Source organism: Orcinus orca, chromosome 12 (assembly GCF_937001465.1).
Source record: "Orcinus orca chromosome 12, mOrcOrc1.1, whole genome shotgun sequence".
NCBI lineage: Eukaryota > Metazoa > Chordata > Mammalia > Artiodactyla > Delphinidae > Orcinus > Orcinus orca.
Window position 1 is genome coordinate 50,747,997 of NC_064570.1, and position 16,934 is coordinate 50,764,930.

At 40.2% G+C, this 16,934-nt stretch overlaps 2 protein-coding genes across 8 annotated transcripts in view; one reads left to right on the top strand and one right to left on the bottom strand.

The window, feature by feature from the left end:
• SCML4 (Scm polycomb group protein like 4) overlaps positions 1-16,934 on the top strand; it is a 107,502-nt gene that overhangs the window by 36,902 nt on the left and 53,666 nt on the right. For 6 of the 7 annotated variants that reach the window (XR_007470521.1, XR_004480600.2, XR_007470520.1 and 3 more), the window contains exon 2: positions 8,341-8,555. The exons of the other annotated variant lie outside the window; for it this stretch is intronic. Coding sequence is in view for 3 of the 6 variants with exons in the window: in XM_049695308.1 (XP_049551265.1) it covers positions 8,400-8,555 (156 nt within the window). In the remaining 3 variants the exon portion in view is untranslated. The remainder of the gene's footprint in view (positions 1-8,340; positions 8,556-16,934) is intronic. 7 annotated transcript variants of the gene reach the window in all.
• On the bottom strand, positions 4,935-5,228 carry LOC101269276 (U6 snRNA phosphodiesterase 1-like). The gene has a single exon (XM_033418728.2). The coding sequence runs from the start codon at positions 5,205-5,207 to the stop codon at positions 4,935-4,937; it is 273 nt and encodes a 90-aa protein (XP_033274619.1). The 5' UTR covers positions 5,208-5,228.

A 16,934-nucleotide genomic window follows, 5' to 3' on the forward strand; every position in this document is an offset into this window, starting at 1 on the left:
GTTAGGTTGTTCTAAGGACAGAATCTTTTAATGTTTACTAAAGCTCTTTGCTCTAAGATGGCTTCCAATTCTGAAGTGAACTGAGGCAGTCTGTATTTACTCAAGTCCACAACTGAAAGCAGAGAAATTCAGAGGTATCATATATACCTCGGGATTTTGACAGTTCTCAAATGATTTATATAGTTGGTTGTATCAAATTATGTGCCCATGGCCAGGATGTCCTTGGACAGCACTTGAGGTCTTTTGAAGGTCTTTGGAGATGAGTGGAAATCTTTGGGGGAAGGGCAGTAACCCAGCTGCCAACTGGGTGGAAGTGCCTGCAGGGAGGTGGTATCAAGGCCAGTAAACGCAGTGACCTGGTTCTCTCAGGAGCCCAGCAAAGCACCCCTGTCCACCATCTGTTTATGGACATTCTTAGCTCTGAAACAACTTTCTCTGTATTATTAGTTATAAAGTCTTTTGCCTTTTTGTTACAATTTATTTGAGATGTTAAAGCAGTGGCCAGTGAAGTTCTGTGGCTTAGGAGCCAAAACCATTAGAAAACAAGAAAACGAAAGGCCATCTAAAGCACAAATTTCCAATAGAAACTTCCAGAGAGTGAGAATTATTCACTCATTGTTTATTTTCCCTTTATACTATTTTTCTGCCTATGGTTTAAAAATTCAAATAATGCAAAATGGTACAAAGAAGAAAGGAAAATCATCTTTTCATATTTTTCTGCCCAGAGCAACTACCATCAGCCTTTCTGATGATTATCTTTCTCAGACTTCTTTCTATGCCTAAACACATGCAGATTTATCTCTATCTGTATATGTAAAAGAGATATGAATAGAATCATACTATAAATGCTATTTTGCAATCTTTATAAATGCATGTATATAGGTATGTATGTATATGCACACAAATTACAGAGTATTCCATTTTATGAATGTGAAATAATTTACTAAACGAAGGCTGCTTTGAGAGGGGCATTTTGATTGCTTTCAGTGTTTTACTATCATAAACAATGTTTGAAGAATATCCTTGGCCATCTATCTTTGTGTTCTTCCCAGATTATCTTCTTAGGATAAATCCTTAGGAGTGATACAGCTAGATTAGGAAGTGTGCACGTATAAAGCTTGTAAGTGATTTTCAAATTGTCCTCCAGAAAATTTAACCAATTTCTACTTCTACAACAGTAAATGGGAATTTCCTCTACCCCCTTGCCAACATGGAGTATTATCAGGGTTATTCACATTTATCCATCTGATAAGTGTCAAATGATATCTCAATTTACTTTTTGGAAGGTTACCAGTGAAGTTTAGAATCTTTTCTTGTAATAATTGATCATTTATTTCTCTCCTCTCTCTTTCCTCCCTCCCTCCCTTCCTTCCTTCCTTTTCTTTCTTCTTTTTTTTTTCTTGCCTTCTCCAACACACCCCCTGCCTTTTGTGAGTTGTCTGTGTCCTTTGCCCATTTTTCTATTGGAGTGTTAATTTTTATTTTAATAATTTGAAGGAGTTCTTTGTATTAACCTTCTGTTGGTTCCATATGTAGCAAATAGTTTCCTCAGATTTTCATTTATTTTCAACCTTATTCATGATTGTACTTTTGCTGTATGAAAGCATTTGTGGTCATGTCCGTCAGTCTTTCCATGTCCACTTCCTGAGTTTTCCATCATACTTAGAAAGTCCATCCCCATCCCAAGAGTATAAAAATGTTGACTTATATTGTCTCCAGCACTTCTTAATGTTTCTTTTATTTTTGTATATTTTAGTCTTAGATATCTCTAGGATTTATTTTGCTGACGTATAGTTAAAACTTTATTGATTTCTAAGTGCCAGTTGTCCACAGATTATTTATTGAGCTGTCTGCATTGATATGAAATGATCCTAAATTTCAAACAAATGGAAACTTAATATACATTTAATTTCTGGACTAACTTTTCCATTAATCTGATCGCTTATTTCTGTACCATAATACTGCCATTGTTATAGTTTTATAACACATTTTAAGAACCAGAAGGGCAAGTCTGTCCTGCTGGCCTTTGTTTTGTCTTTCTTTTCTTAAAATCAGTTTGGATTTTTAATGAGATTACACTTAATTTATAGAATAATTTAGGTAAAAATTATATTCTTAAAATATCCATCTGTCCAATGATAGATTAATCTTTTAATTTAATAGGTAAAAATTATATTTTTTAGGTAAATATAATTTAGGTAAAAATTATATTCTTAAAATATCCATCTGTCCAATGATAGATTAATCTTTTAATTTATTCATCTTATTTTTAAGGCATAAGTAGAATTTCAAAAACCATTATTTTCTTCATGTGACTCCTTCCACTTCTTATTAAGTCTATATAAAGAACAGAAAAGGGTCTGAAATTTTATCCTATGCAAGCAGACAGGTTAGCCTACCCCGGTGTTATGGATGCTGGCAGAAGAAAGGTGACTGCTAGATCAGAGGCACAGCAGGTGGTATAATTTTCATGTTCCCATCTGCTTCTCTTGTCCAAGTTCCATTGTGGATGCTTTACATGCAGTAGTCACAGCTGAGGAATTCTAAGCTTAGGGAACCCTAATGAGAACTCAGGGTAAGTTTCCTTGAGCTAATTGATGAAGAATGAGGGGACTAAGCCAGAGCAGGAGGAAAGAGCATTGTAGGCAAAGGCCCTGTGATGGGAGAAAGTGTGGCAACGATAAATATCTGGAAAAATGGCCACCATAGCGATTCCATTATCTTCTGGCTAATGGAGCTGAAGACAGCTAGCCTGTTTATTTTTCCTATTGTAAATGATCTGTTTGTTCTGCCTAAATGCTTATAGATTTTTCCCTTTGCTGTTGAGTGTATTTTTTTTAGGATTTTTTTGTTGTTGTTCGTTCTTTTTTTTTTTTTTTTTTTTTTTTTGCGGTACACGGGCCTCTCACTGCTGTGACCTCTCCCGTTGCGGAGCACAGGCCCCGGACGCACAGGCTCCGCGGCCATGGCTCATGGGCCCAGCCGCTCCGCGGCATGTGGGATCCTCCCAGACCGGGGCACGAACCCGTGTCCCCTGCATTGGTAGGCAGACTCTCAACCACTGCGCCACCGGGGAAGCCCTGTTGTTGTTCATTCTTAAAGGAAGTTTCTTAAGACACAGAGAGGCTCTTTATGCTTGATGACAGCCTCTTAATATATCTTTGAGTATTTTACTTTGCTATTAGTTTTGACCTTTTCCTTAAATATTTGATAAATTGTGATTGTCTATCATCCGTAGTTTTGTTTTCCCTAAAAAATTTCCATCTGTTTTGTTTCCATTGCAGTCCAAGATTGGGACCTTTCTTTATTTTCAGTATTGATCTTTGCTATTTTTACTTTTTGTTGTTGTTGTTCATGTCTTAGTTTTGGAAAGGGAGATCTTGGGGACCCTCCAGTTTTTCCACCATCTTTTCCAAAGTGTCTGGATCTGGGTTTTTTTTGTTTTTTTTATCCGCAATAAATGTGTATTTATTTATAAATTTCAAACATGTGCTACACTGCAAAATTATGTGTTATAAAATGTACGCTTGGAACAACAGAAAGTTTAAAAGATGAGATAAAGAGAAATACATAAAAAGATTTTAATACTTTTCTCTCTAATGGATCATCTTGATCCCTTCCCCAGGCACATACAGCCCACTTTCAAGACACTACCCTAGAGATAAAGGCTGTCAAATGTGATGTCTATTTCCCCAGCCTTTCCTCAGTGCATGTACTAACGTATATATCTTATTTGTTAAAAACGATGAGGGCATACCAGTTCTTCGATTGGCTTTCTCCATATAACACCACATGTTGGACAGCCTTCCTCTCATTACATAAATCAAGCTCATGATTACAGCTCCACAGTAACCCATAATCAGAAACAGTTATTTCTTTAATCAGACACTTATTAGACATTTAGAATCTCCTGATAGACATTTAGAATGCTCCTAATTGTTCATAAAGACAAAGAACACAACAAGGACCACCACTGTATGTTCACAGATTATTCATTTTTTTTAACCAAACATGTGACTAGAGCTGCATGGTTGATAGTCTGCTCACACCTAATAAGTTACTCGATTTGCCCAAGTGCCCTATGGAGTAGGCAGTATAGAGAATCCTTCTCATTCTGTGGATGGGGAAATGGAGGTTCCAAGAGACTACCTGATCTAACACAAAATAATAAGAGCCACTACGTTCTCTGTGTGTCGTGCTAAGAACTTGACATAGATTATCTGATTTAATCTTCACAAAAGTCCTAGAGGATAGGTATTACTACTATCCCCATTTTAGAGATCAGGGAACTGAGGCTCTGAGAAGTCAGCAACTTACTAAAGGGCACACAGAGTAGTGGGTAGTGGAGTGAGGTCAGACTCTGAAGCCTGGGCATTTTGCCTGCCACTCACTCATTAGGGCAAGGGTGGGGTGGGATTGGAGGCCAGCACACCTACAGCCCTCTTCGAAATAAAGTACCAGCTACAGCTGCAGTCTGGGAAGGCCTTGACACTCTGCCCTAGACCCTCCCTTGGTCACATCCTCATGAGCAGGGAGAACATTATACACAGGATTAGTAAAAACTATTTCAGGCAACAAATTCAAAACTGAACTGTATTATCACAGGGAGCTCTGCTCGATATTATATAACAACCTAAATGGGAAAAGAATTTGAAAAAGAATAGATACATGTATATGTATAACTGAATCACTTTGCTGTACACCTGAAACTAACACAACATTGTTAATCAGCTACACCCCAATATAAAAGCAAAAACCAGAAAACCTGAAACGAAGTTAACGGAAAAATCCCCTAGTTCTTGAAACTGGTTCTCTCTCTGTTGAGTTAATCTCTTTCGCACCACCAATGTCAAAGGTTTCTGGCTTCTTCCTCCTGGTTGGGGCTTCCTCCCATAAGGGGCACCTGTCAGTGTCAGCCACGTGCCTCTCACGCATTACTCACATGGTACATAGACGTGGGCGGCCCAGTTGCCCCGCTCGTGGGGAAAGGTGAGCACCTGGCCCCCGTGTTTTGCGCTACCATCCTCAGACCACTCCTCGGTGCCCGGGAACCTGTCCAGTACACTGTCGGGTACTGGCAACTTCTGGCTGGGAAGGGGGCTCTGGCCCCGACTGCGGCCTCCAGTCCCCGGCCGGCCCCGGGCCCCAGCCTCAGCTTCATCCTCGGAGCCACTGCTGCTGTAGCCCACCCGGAGCGCCGCACTCATGGGGGACCCCCTCCACTACAGCACAGCCTGCCTGCCAGCGGTTGAACCACACCAGGAATTCCTCTGCGCAGGAAGTTGGATCTGTTATTGAAAGAATCATTTTGTAGATGCTTTCCTCCAACTCTGTAAAATTATTCCAAGAAGACATTTTGAGACTCCCCATGGTTAAAATAGACTATTCAGTTTTTAACAGCTCTCTGTCCCATTACTTAAAATTGGATTTATTTTTGTGTTAAAATGGTATATATTTGTTAACAAAGGAATTGGGGAACAGCATCTTCCTGATTGATGGATGAAATACATAATCATTCAGGTATGGTGACTTGAGGAGACTGTGGGAAGACTCCCTATCTCCAAGTATCTCCCCAACCACTAACCAGTACTTAGTATTCCACTAAAAAGACTTCACTGTTGTTCCATTAGCATGAAGTCCGTTGATCAGATTTAGTTACCTGGAAAGGTCCTTCATACTCCTGCGATGGTGTACTTCTATAGAAGGGAGTGGAAAGTAACATGAGTCCTGTTTTTTCCTCCCACCAGGGAGAGGGAAGTAGAACAAAAGAATCCAGTTTAAAAGATGACTGTTTTTCCTAGGAAATTATTTCTGGCATATTAGAAATTTGGGGATACTTAAGTGTAATTTTGAGTGATACGAATTCTTAGGATAATGTGCTCATTAGTTTGTTACCCTTCCTTTACTCTTCAAAACCTGTTCAACAAGAAGAGTTTTGTGAGGGAGTGTCTCAGTTAGCAGAGTATCCCAGCTCACGAGGGAAGGAGTGCTGCTAATTGAACCTTTCAGGGGACTCGCATTTTCATGAGAGGAAAGAAATTCAGTGCCTTCTCTGATTGTGAATTTTCTCGTGTTGACTTTTGATCTTGATGTTATTAAATACATTGCTGACCTCCTCACTAGACGAAAGTAGAAAGGTAGAGAAACTTGTCCTAGACGAGGAAAATTCCTGTTTCCAAAATCTGTAAAGATAAACTAATTAGGAAGAAGCAGAAACTTGATCATGGTAGTTCAAAATGGGATTCAGATAAAGTTTCACATAGCAAAAATCTTACTGAATAATTTTTTGTGGTTTTTCAATGTTTTTAAAAGCCTCTCTTTTGAAAATGAATATTTGGGTATTTGTTGGCACTGTGGAGCAGAGATACTAAGTCTAGAGATAGTCTAATGTTTACATATTTGTCTACATATGGGTTTATCTGCATTGATCATAATTCCTTGACTCTAAGATGTCTTTAAGTATATCACACGTCATTATTTCATATACCACTAAGAAAGAAAAAATGCTCCCTATGGAATTCTGACACGCTTACAGTGCTTTAGGGTGCATCCTGATTTCAAAGATGTTAATATGTGAAAAAATATGCATCAGAGAATTGATGAGATATAGTATTTTTCTTAAACTTACAAAAACAGGGAAAATTGATATCCTTAATCACTTGTCCATCTATCTGAAATATTTAACAGTACAGTCAATAGGTAAATTTATGCTTTAAAATTCTATTCACTAGGTATGATATTTCTAAGAAAAATCAAGACATTGATAGAATACCATTAATATTCAGAGAATTAACAAAGTGACCTTACATCTATAGATGATACACCCCAGATTTCCCGTCATGTTTTTTTAATATTTATTTTATTTCATTTTTATTTTTAATATTTATTTATTTATTTTTATTTTTGGCTGTGTCGGGTCTTAGTTGCGGCATGCAGATCTTTCGTTGCAGCTCACGAAGACTTCTCTCTAGTTGTGGCGCGCAGGCTCAGTAGTTGCGGTGCCCGGGCTTAGTTGCCCCGTGGCATGTGGGACCTTAGTTCCCCGACCAGGGATCAAACCAGCGTCCCCTGCATTGGAAAGCAGATTCTTAACCACTGGGCCACGAGGGGAGTCTCTTCCCGGTCATGTTTTTAAGAATTCCCACTATTTGATATTTTCATTCCTGAGTAAAGCAATCTGGTCCCTGCAGTGCTGCCCAGACCAGGGTGTAGGGATTGCTTCTATTGTCTTTTCCAACTCTTTCAGCAGCCTTTTGAGAAAGAGCCTCTTATTTCCACTATTAGGTATCACTAATGCTCAGAAATGAATTTTATCGCCTAACATCACCCCTGAATTAAAGTCTAAAGTTCTGTCCCACTTGCCACTTTCCTGAACATTCCAGGAAATGTGATCCTTGAGCTCATGATACAGCTGCGTTCTCTAGGTTGAGGTTGATCAACTACCTCTTGCTGCAAGATTTAGTCAACTTTACTTGAGAAGCTTATTATAAATATTTTTAATGCTAAGCATATTATAGTACGAGGGGGAAAGGATTTGTGTGTGGTGAACAATTACCCATAGTCCCACTATCTTTGCCATTGGCAGCATTTTTGCAAGTTTCCTTCTAGTTTTTCACCACATAAATTTTTGCAGAGTTGAAATAACTTTTATGGGCAATTTGTGTGATGCTTTTTCACACAACCTCATGTTATTAAAAAGAGTATCGTTAAAGGCTTGTAACTAGTTGACTGTTTTATTCTGTAGATATATTAACCATTCCCCTATTGCTTGTTATCGGGCTCTATCCATTTTATTTTTGCAGTTCTGAATCATGTCAAAATGAACATCTCTGTATGCAAATCTCTGTCCACATTTTGATAGGAGACATAATCAACATTAATCCAATTGATTTGTACTGTTAAATTTCTTTCATGGGAAAAAAAGGGTCATAACAATCTGTCACCCAACCAAAGGGTAGGAGTGAATGTGAGAAAATGGTTGTGTTTATTTAATGCTGTTATTATTTCAGCTCAGAGTTGAACTGAGACACATAGGTAAAGTTGTCTCCTTGCTGATGACATCATCAGTTGTGCTTGTTGCTGGGAAGCTGTTGTCCTCTTCACCTAGCCAGTATCTTCCCTACTTCACTAGTCCCGTGGAAATTCACTATCCTTGAAATTATACCAGGAGCCCAACAGCACTTTAAAAGCTCCTACTGGTGCCTGGCTCTCTCATATTTGGTTTTCCCCTCCCTTAAGGGGTAGGTATGGCCAAAATCACCAAACCGGATCCATGTTTGCCTTGCAAACCAAACAAACACTTCTGTTTTTGTTTTGCTTTGTGTCTGGACTAATCCTTAGCACCTCTTCTGCCTGTGAGCGATTTGTCACTTCCTTCTGTAAGACTGGCACCAGCAGAAATGCAGTCTCAGAGGATCCCGGGGAGAAAGCGAGGCCGACCCCCACTTCACTCAACACCTATGAAGATGGCAGTTCATAACCTTTATTCTGCTTCAGCTGGTTCTTTACCAGCAGTGAAGATCCCAAAGAAAAGAGGGCGGAAACCCGGGTACAAGGTATGGCTCCATCATCTCCTTTCTCCAAAGTGCAACTGGGCTGGGGCATGGCGCTTGGGCAGAACTCCAGTGCCAAATGTGATGAGAGGTTGGAAACTGGGTAAAGACAGGGTGAGAAATAAGTTTCTCTCAATGAAGCATGTGACAGACGAGGCTTCATTGTTGCAACATGGCACACAATACATGCTGTCGCTGTCATGTGCATTTTTACAAGTGGAGAAAGCAAATTACACCAGATGGGGAAAGTTGTAAGGCGAGCAGATTTTAGGGTCATAGCTAAACACACATTATTAAGCCTCGCATCTCAATGAACATTTCAGACTCTGAGCTTTCCCCTGACTGTTCTTATGAGGGCAGCTCTGGAAGCCACTTTCCAGAGCTCATTTGTCATTAATTTCAGTAGAAGCAGATGATGTCCCTGAGACATTTAAATTAATAATGCGAGCAAGCTAGTGTCAAAGGTCGTGAAGAGTTTTCCCTAATAGAGCCTCAATGAGGGGACTCATCATGAAAATTCAGGGTGTTAATTCATAGTTTCCTGCTTACAAAAGGCGCTGACATCAAGATTGGCTACAAGGAGACATATCAGGCAAAATGAAAATCCTGTTACTCTTTCAAGAATTAATGATTTGGCGAGGCTGTGGGGTGGAGACTAAATTCTCTGATGTAACTGAAATCACATAAAACAACCCAAACCCGAGGGAGAGCTTCTCCTCTAAGATGTTTTTGAAGAGTCTGCTAGGGAAGAAAGATCATTGAGTTGTTTTCCATGAGCCTTTCGGGCATTAGAAAATGAGCTTCAGAAGTTTTCCTTCGTCTATTTTTCTAGAAGTAAAGAGCTTATGTTTCCATCTTGAGATCTGAATACGCAAACCAAAATGCAAATTGGCAATTAACTCCCATATATTTAGGAAAATGTATGGAAATTATTTCATGTCAGCAGAAAGACAAAGCTTCCGGAAGAATTGGTAATGAATTCAGCCTCTGTCCCTTTGGTTCTCCACAGTTCTTCCAACTGCTGGAAAATAGACACAATAGGTAGGGGGAAGGTGACTTAAAGTTATTTGGGGGTCACTGGTTTTAGTAAAAGAAGCTTTTACTCAGCCAGCTCTTGAAGCAAAGGCTTCTGTCACTGGTTATTTTTTTAACAAAGAGAGCTTCCTTTTTCTCATGGGCACACCGGTTTCTGGCCCAGGGCAGGTCTCTCTGCTCAGCTACCTGTGCAGTTGCTGGGGTCTGGGAATTGCATCTGGAAGGCTGGAGCAGGGCAGCCCTTCTGTTTATAGAGCCAGGGAGTGAATCCAGGATCTAAAGAAACACACTGAAAAATTTTCTCTCCTATTTGGCCTTTCTCCTGCTCCCCTGGGAGCTGTGACCCAAGAAAGAAAATTACCGACAGACACAGCATTTCTGGGGCCAGGAAAAATGGAAATTCACTCTGTGGAATGAACCCAACTTTGCAATTTTCCTGTCTCCTGAAAAAGGCAGTTTTCAGTTCTCCTAACACTCAGAGACAGCTCAAGGCAGGAAGAAAGCTTTGGAGACGGTTAGCTGACATACGGGCCCTGCACATGGCAGGTGGATCTTATTCCCATGCCTCACAGGGTGTCTTTTCTGGGGACAACAGGCCACAGATCTTCTTTCAGTCCACCTCCCATATATTTGAGGAAATTGTGGGAATTATTTCAGGCCAGCAGCTCCCCAAGCCATGGGCTTCGTGTTCGAGAAAAACGGCTCCAAACCGGGTGCCAGTCTGTATGCAGTCCCGACCCACTCCTGGTGAGAGGAGCAAAAGGTCTAAAGTCTTCAGAAAGCTAAAATGATTCCACCTAAAGGATCATCCTTTATTATTATTATTATTTTTTGGCTGTGTTGGGTCTTCGTTGCTGCGCATAGGCTTTCTCTAGTTGCGGCGAGCAGGGGCTACTCTTAGTTGCGGTGCGTGGGCTTCTCATTGTGGTGGCTTCTCTTGTTGTGGAGCACAGGCTCTAGGCACACGGGCTTCAGTCGTTGTGGCACGCAGGCTCAGTAGTTGTGGGTCGTGGGCTCTAGAGCGCAGGCTCAGTAGTTGTGGCGCACAGGCTTAGTTGCTCCGTGGCATGTGGGATCTTCCCGGACCAGGGCTCGAACCCGTGTCCCCTGCATTGGAAGGCGGATTCTTAACCACTGCACCACCAGGAAAGCCCCAGGATTGTCCTTTATTCTGAAATATCTGCTTCCTGCTATTTTGGTGTTAAAGTTTATTAAGTGTTATATATTGTGAGGGTTTGGTAATCTTAAAAAAATGTCCTTACTTGGCAAAGTAAAGTTAACAATGTATTAAGTCTCTCCGGTTTTATTTTGACAATTTCTTAGACCCCGAAGCCCCATTTTACCAGTAATGAAATGGTTTTAATTGTGGAGATGCCAGCAAGGAAAGTGTACAGTTTGATTCCATTTACCAAATGGCCACTCATTTGGCAATTTTAACTACCTGGGACACAGCTGGGGAGCCAGAGTTGTTAACAAAAAATCCTGAGCAAGTGAAATAAGATATTACTTGGTCTACCCTTAAAGATCTTGTATTTTATTACTAAGAAAATGCTTCCAAACCCTTCCTCAGTGTCCGTTTACCTTTATTGTAGATGCGTTTCTTACAAGCTTGATTATTGCAGTTTAATAGCCTTTGATTTGAAGGGGAAGATATTTTGGGGAGAAGATTGCACACACAGCTGGATACTGAAAGTATAATTATATGATATCATGTTAATAATTTAGGACAATAAAATATACAATAATATTTTCAGTTGTAAAATTATAACACTATAACTTTATGTCAGCACATTATTATATTTATATTAACAGCATTACCTTAATGAAATGATAAGTATTGAGCCAGGAGATTCTGAGGATGCCTGGTTGTACCAACTGTATCACAGGTTTGTGCTGGTTGACATTTGTCGCTTCTTGCCTGGTGCTGTCCCAAGCTGCTCTGTCAGTCACCTCTGTGTCCCTGCACGTGTGGAAACTCTCTCTGGTCCAAGTATGGGTATAAGCCTCTCCCTTTAAGACCCAAGCACAGCTAACACAGGCTGTGATATTTAACCTCTTCTCTGAGTCTCGAGAATAACATGAGCAAATTATAGGCAGAAAAGGAAGGGTTTAACTGGCATTCAGATGTGAGTGCTCCAGAGTTCACGGGTCATTCCTCCTCCCAGGGCCCATCTGACCATGTCACTTGGCCCCGGCCTGCAGCCACTTTGCTGGGGCGTGCTTGCTGCTGTGAGTATCATTTTATGGCCTTGCTGCCCCCTTCTCACCCCAGTCAAAGGAAGGAAAAACCTCTTAACGTCATATTTTCTCCGAAGAGCCATACTCTGCCATGAAAACAGCTTTCTTCATTATAAAACAGAACATTTACATCTCAGTTTGAAGAATCTGCTGTTGATTTAGGTCCTCAGTTCAGAGACTCCCCAAGGTCAACAGGTGGATTTTCCTTACATTTCATGACGAAGGAGACCGTGGAAGTCTTTTTAAAAAGAGAAAGAGAGAGGGTCTGCACCAGGGATAAACCCTAACTTCCATTCAGTAGACATAGCTGATTATAATGGCTCCAAATAGCGGGATTTGCAGCTTCTGTGTCTTTATGATTTAAGCAGGAAGAAAAAAGTGCCGTTTTTTTAAGATAGCCATTTGTCCCCAGTACACAATAATAATAATTAATAGTAATAACAATAATAGTCATAAGTTAACACTTACTGAGCACTTCTACATTTGAGTCTCTGGGCCTAAGCACTTTATATATATATATTTCTTATAGATCCTTGATAATTTCATAGTGAGAAGAGTCAGAAAAATTGCAGGAATTAGGCATGAATTAACCATGCCCCGCAGCCTGAGGCCACATACTGTCCGGCCAGCAGCCCTCTCCACCTCAGCAATCTCTTTGCGTTACTGTTCAGAATAGTATTTGTGTTTCCTGATTCAAAAAAGAGTAGATTACTTTCTGTCTGCTCTGTTTAACTAGCTAGGAAAAGTGTAACATGCTCTAGAAAGAATATCATCCCTGAAATATTAAAAACAAATAGTTTATATGTTCTAAAATGTTAATAATTGTATCATTCAGCATACAAATTCAGCTGCTGTAACAAAGGCCAAAGAACAGTGGCTTAAAGAAGATAGAAATCAATTTCTCTCTCATGTTACTGTCTGGGAAGGCCATGTGGGGCTGATTCGATGACTCCACCGTGTGGAGGACCCAGGCTCCTTTTATATTGTTGCTCTGCTATCTTAAGACACAGTCTCTACCGCATGCTCTAAGGTGGCTCGTCCAGGTCCCACCATCCCACTACTTTGGCCAGCAGAATGGGGACAGAGGTGGTGGAGGGCACGTTGTTCCCCTTTAAGGGTGAAACCTTCAGAGTTGTACACACCCTCACACTTGCAACTCACTGGCCAGGAAGTGAGTCACTTGGCCACACTTAGCTCCACAGGAGGTGGGAAAATGTAGTGTTGAGCAACCACATGATAAGCTGAAATCCAGGGATTCCATTAATAAATGAAGAAAGGAGCATGGATATTTGGGAAGAGCCAGCAATTTCTGCTAACTATTGAAAGGACAGTCTTCCGTTAACTGGTAAATTCACTTTATAAAGAAAGTAATTTTCTAAAGAGCAAGAGTAAATGCAGCATTTTGTTTTGTTCCTCCTTTCTTATTGTCATCCTTTTCCCCCCCGAAAAAGTATATGTTCTTGGCACTGTGTAACAAGGATGTCAAGTTAACAAAAATCTCAGTTAAGAGAATGTTCAAACTTAAGTAGAAAGGGTTTGTTTGTTTGTTTGTTCCAACATTTGTTTAAAGCCTCTTTCTAAAGTGTGTTTTCATTATAACTGTTGAATTGGCTTCAGTGCTTCTTTGATTATCCAGATCTTGTATTGCCTTAAGAGTCATAGTTAGGAACACTAACGGCTGCCTAATAGTGTGGAAGGGAAGAATCGACATCTAACCTTTCCTGTGCCTATTTTCAAGGTCCCCCTCTCGCTGATGGTGCATATGAAGTATCACTTGTGGCCCGTGAGGGAAATGACTACAAAGGCACTAGGCAGGGGCCATTCCCTTGGGCTGAACGATGTGCAGCATCTAGGGAGGGGATGGTGTCTCCTGGGGTTTTCTGTGACCCTCCTGCCCTCAGCCCAGGGCTGGAGCAATGGTCAGGGGTGAGGCTAAGCAGTGTATCTGGGGAATGTTTCCTGACCAGCATTCTGAGTGTAACTCAGACATGAATGTTAGTTGGTATTTTCACTTATGTTAAGGAGTGAGAGAAATGTAAACAGTGAAGTTGTATGTTGGAATTTCACTCAAATTTGTCAAGGATGTGGTTGACTTCTTTGCTGAATTGGATAATAGTTTGTGAAAACAAAAAATATTTGTTTTTTCATTCTATTCGCTGTGTAATGGCTACAGACAAGACACACTTTTAAGTTTAATTTGCATTTTTAATATTTTCTCCATTGCTCTCTTAAACCTATAAGTCAACAAAACAGTAAATCCAGCCCTATTTGTAGCATTTGCCAATTTCCAAGGTGTAAATATTCCCAACATGGCCAGTTTCAAGGCACCAATGTGACTTTCCTGAACGTGGAGTTGGTAAAAGATGTGCTGTAGTATCACTCTTGTACTCTATTTCCACACAGATGCAACAGTAAAATAATTAGAAAGTGATGAGTTTTGAGTATCTATTACCTTTGTTCTTAATATATTTTAAAAATTAATACTCTGTACGTGTATGCACTTTAATTTTTAATAATTGCTGTGTTTAACAAACAACTTGCAATATTCCTGAAAATTTAACAATCACCTCTTGTGAACCAGTAGAAGCTGCTCCACCTCCCCGCTGCTCTGAGCTCTGCTATGCGCAGGATGCCTGTGAGTCTATGTTTCATATTCCCACTCTCATCTTCAGGGCTGACCCCACGCCTGCTGGTGCATAGAACTTGGCTCCCTCACCAGTTTCTGTAAGAAGCTCCATCACAGCAAGCATTCCTTGAAATGTGTGGGCTCTACTGAAGATTGTTGGAGTCACAGGGCAGCATCGACATTCATTAAATACTTCACATGGATGGATCTGTTTTTCTGCATCCCACTTTATCCAATGATGGTTATTTTTGTTTTCCTTTTTCTTCCTTCTGTCTCCTCGTACTCACGGAGTACGGGCTTCACGGCTTCCCTGTCTCCTCTCTCAGCCGCCCTCTGTCAGGAGGAAATTAACCCATTCTTCTCAGCCTCACCCAGGCAGGATGGTAGCACCACCTCTGCCTCCATGCACACTAACCCTAGGGCGGGGAACTGTCTCTCCTGGGGTTTTCTGTGACCATCCCCGCCCTCCTGCCCTCACCCCAGGGCTGGAGCAATGGTCAGGGGTGAGGCTAAGCAGTAGGTCTGGGGCAGTGGTATCTGGTATCTGACCAGCATTCTGAGTGTAACTCAGATATAAATGTTAATTGGTATTTTCACTTATGCTAAGGAGTAAGAGAAATGTAAACAAGGCCAAAGGATACTGGCTCCTCCATCCCTTGCATGTTTAATCTCTCCCAAGGGAAAGGAGAAAAAGTTGTGGGTAAACCCAGAAACAGGCTGACTCCTCGGAATGGAATTAGGCCATTGGCCACAAACTTCTTGTTGTTGGAGCTGATTTGCATTTCCAACAGGCAAGTTTTTTAGACTAAAGTCTAATGTTAAACACAGTGAGGTATTCAATTTTCCCTAACCCTGCTCCCTGAATCTCCGCAGAACCCTGAGGGAGTTTTCTGTGAAGAAAGAGAGTGAGCCTAAAGGAGCAGTGTGCCCCCAGGGAAAGCTATGGGCAGGGACGTGGACAAAGCTATCCTCGAATGGTGTGGGAGAGGAAGGAAGGGAGAGAAAACATGATTTTTTAAAAATAGAATCTGGTACATCAGTTTCCTAGGGCTGCTGTAACACAATACAACAAACTGGGTGGCTTAAACAGTGCAAATTTTTTTTAAATTTTATTGGAATATAGTTGATTTACAATGTTGTATTAATTTCATGTTAGATATACATATATATCACTTAATATACATATATATACATGTTAGATATATGTATTACTAATATATATGTATTACTGAATATGTATATTCTTTTTCAGATTCTTTTCCTTTATAGGTTATTATAAGATATGGACTATAGTTCCCTGTACTATATAGTAGGTCCTTGTTGTTAATCTATTTTATATATAGTGGTGTGTATCTGTTAATTCCAAACTCCTAATTTATCCCCCCCTCTCCTTTCTCCTTTGGTAACCATAAGTTTATTTTCTATGTCTGTGAGTCTATTTCTGTTTTGTGAATAAGTTCATTTGTATCATTTTTTAGATTCCACATGTAAGTGATATCATATGATATTTGTCTTTGTCTGATTTACTTCACTTAGTATAATAACCTTTAGGTCCATCCATGTTGCTGCAAAAGGCATTATTTCATTCTTTTTTATGGCTGGGTAATATTCTATTGTGTATATGTACCATGACTTCTTTATCTATTCATCTGTTGATGGAACACAGAAATTTATTGTCTCACAGTTCTGCAGGGTGGACATCTGAGATCAAGACCAGCCAGGTTGGTTCCTTCTGAGGGCTGGGAGGGAGGATCTGTTGTTGCAGGCCTCTCTCCTAGCTTTGGGGGGCCTCCGGTGTTCTTTGGCTTGTGGATGGCATTCTCCCTGCGTCTTCACATTGTCTTCCCTCTGTACATGTTTGTCTGTGTGTCCAAATTTCCCCTTTCTATAAGGGCACAGTCATATTGGATCAGGGCCCACTCTAATGAACTTATCTTAACTTGATCATCTGCAAAGACCCTATTTCCCAATAAGGTCACATTCACAGGTACTGGGGGTTAGGACTTCAACATCTTTTGGTGGGGAGACACATTTTAATCCATAGCACCCAGTATAATAATCTTTATCTTGTAACTAGACATTTAGTCCATTTATATTTAAAGTAATTATTGATAACTTTGGGTGTAAATCTGTCTTATTTTCTGTATTCTATTTGTCTCACTCATTCTATGTTCCTTTTACCTGTCTTTCCTGCCTTCTTTTGGATTTTTAAGCATATAATTCTTTCTTTTCTACTTCTTGAAGTTTAAGCACTATGTTTTCTATTGTATTACTGATTGCTCTAGAAATTACGGCATGCTTACGTACTAGAGTTTTCTAAAGTTAACCTTACCTTTGCTTCTTCCTAGATCATACAAGGACCTTAGGACACTTTAACTCCATTTATCTCCCCACTTCAATATTACTGTCGTCACACATCTTAATTCTTTTTTGCTTTTTTAATCCCTCAAAACAATTATTTTTGTTTTGTACAGTTATTTTCA

What these genes read in the sequence shown, in the direction of transcription:
- LOC101269276 (XM_033418728.2), bottom strand. Translation starts at nt 5,207, where the DNA reads ATGAGTGCGGCGCTCCGGGTGGGCTACAGCAGCAGTGGCTCCGAGGAT.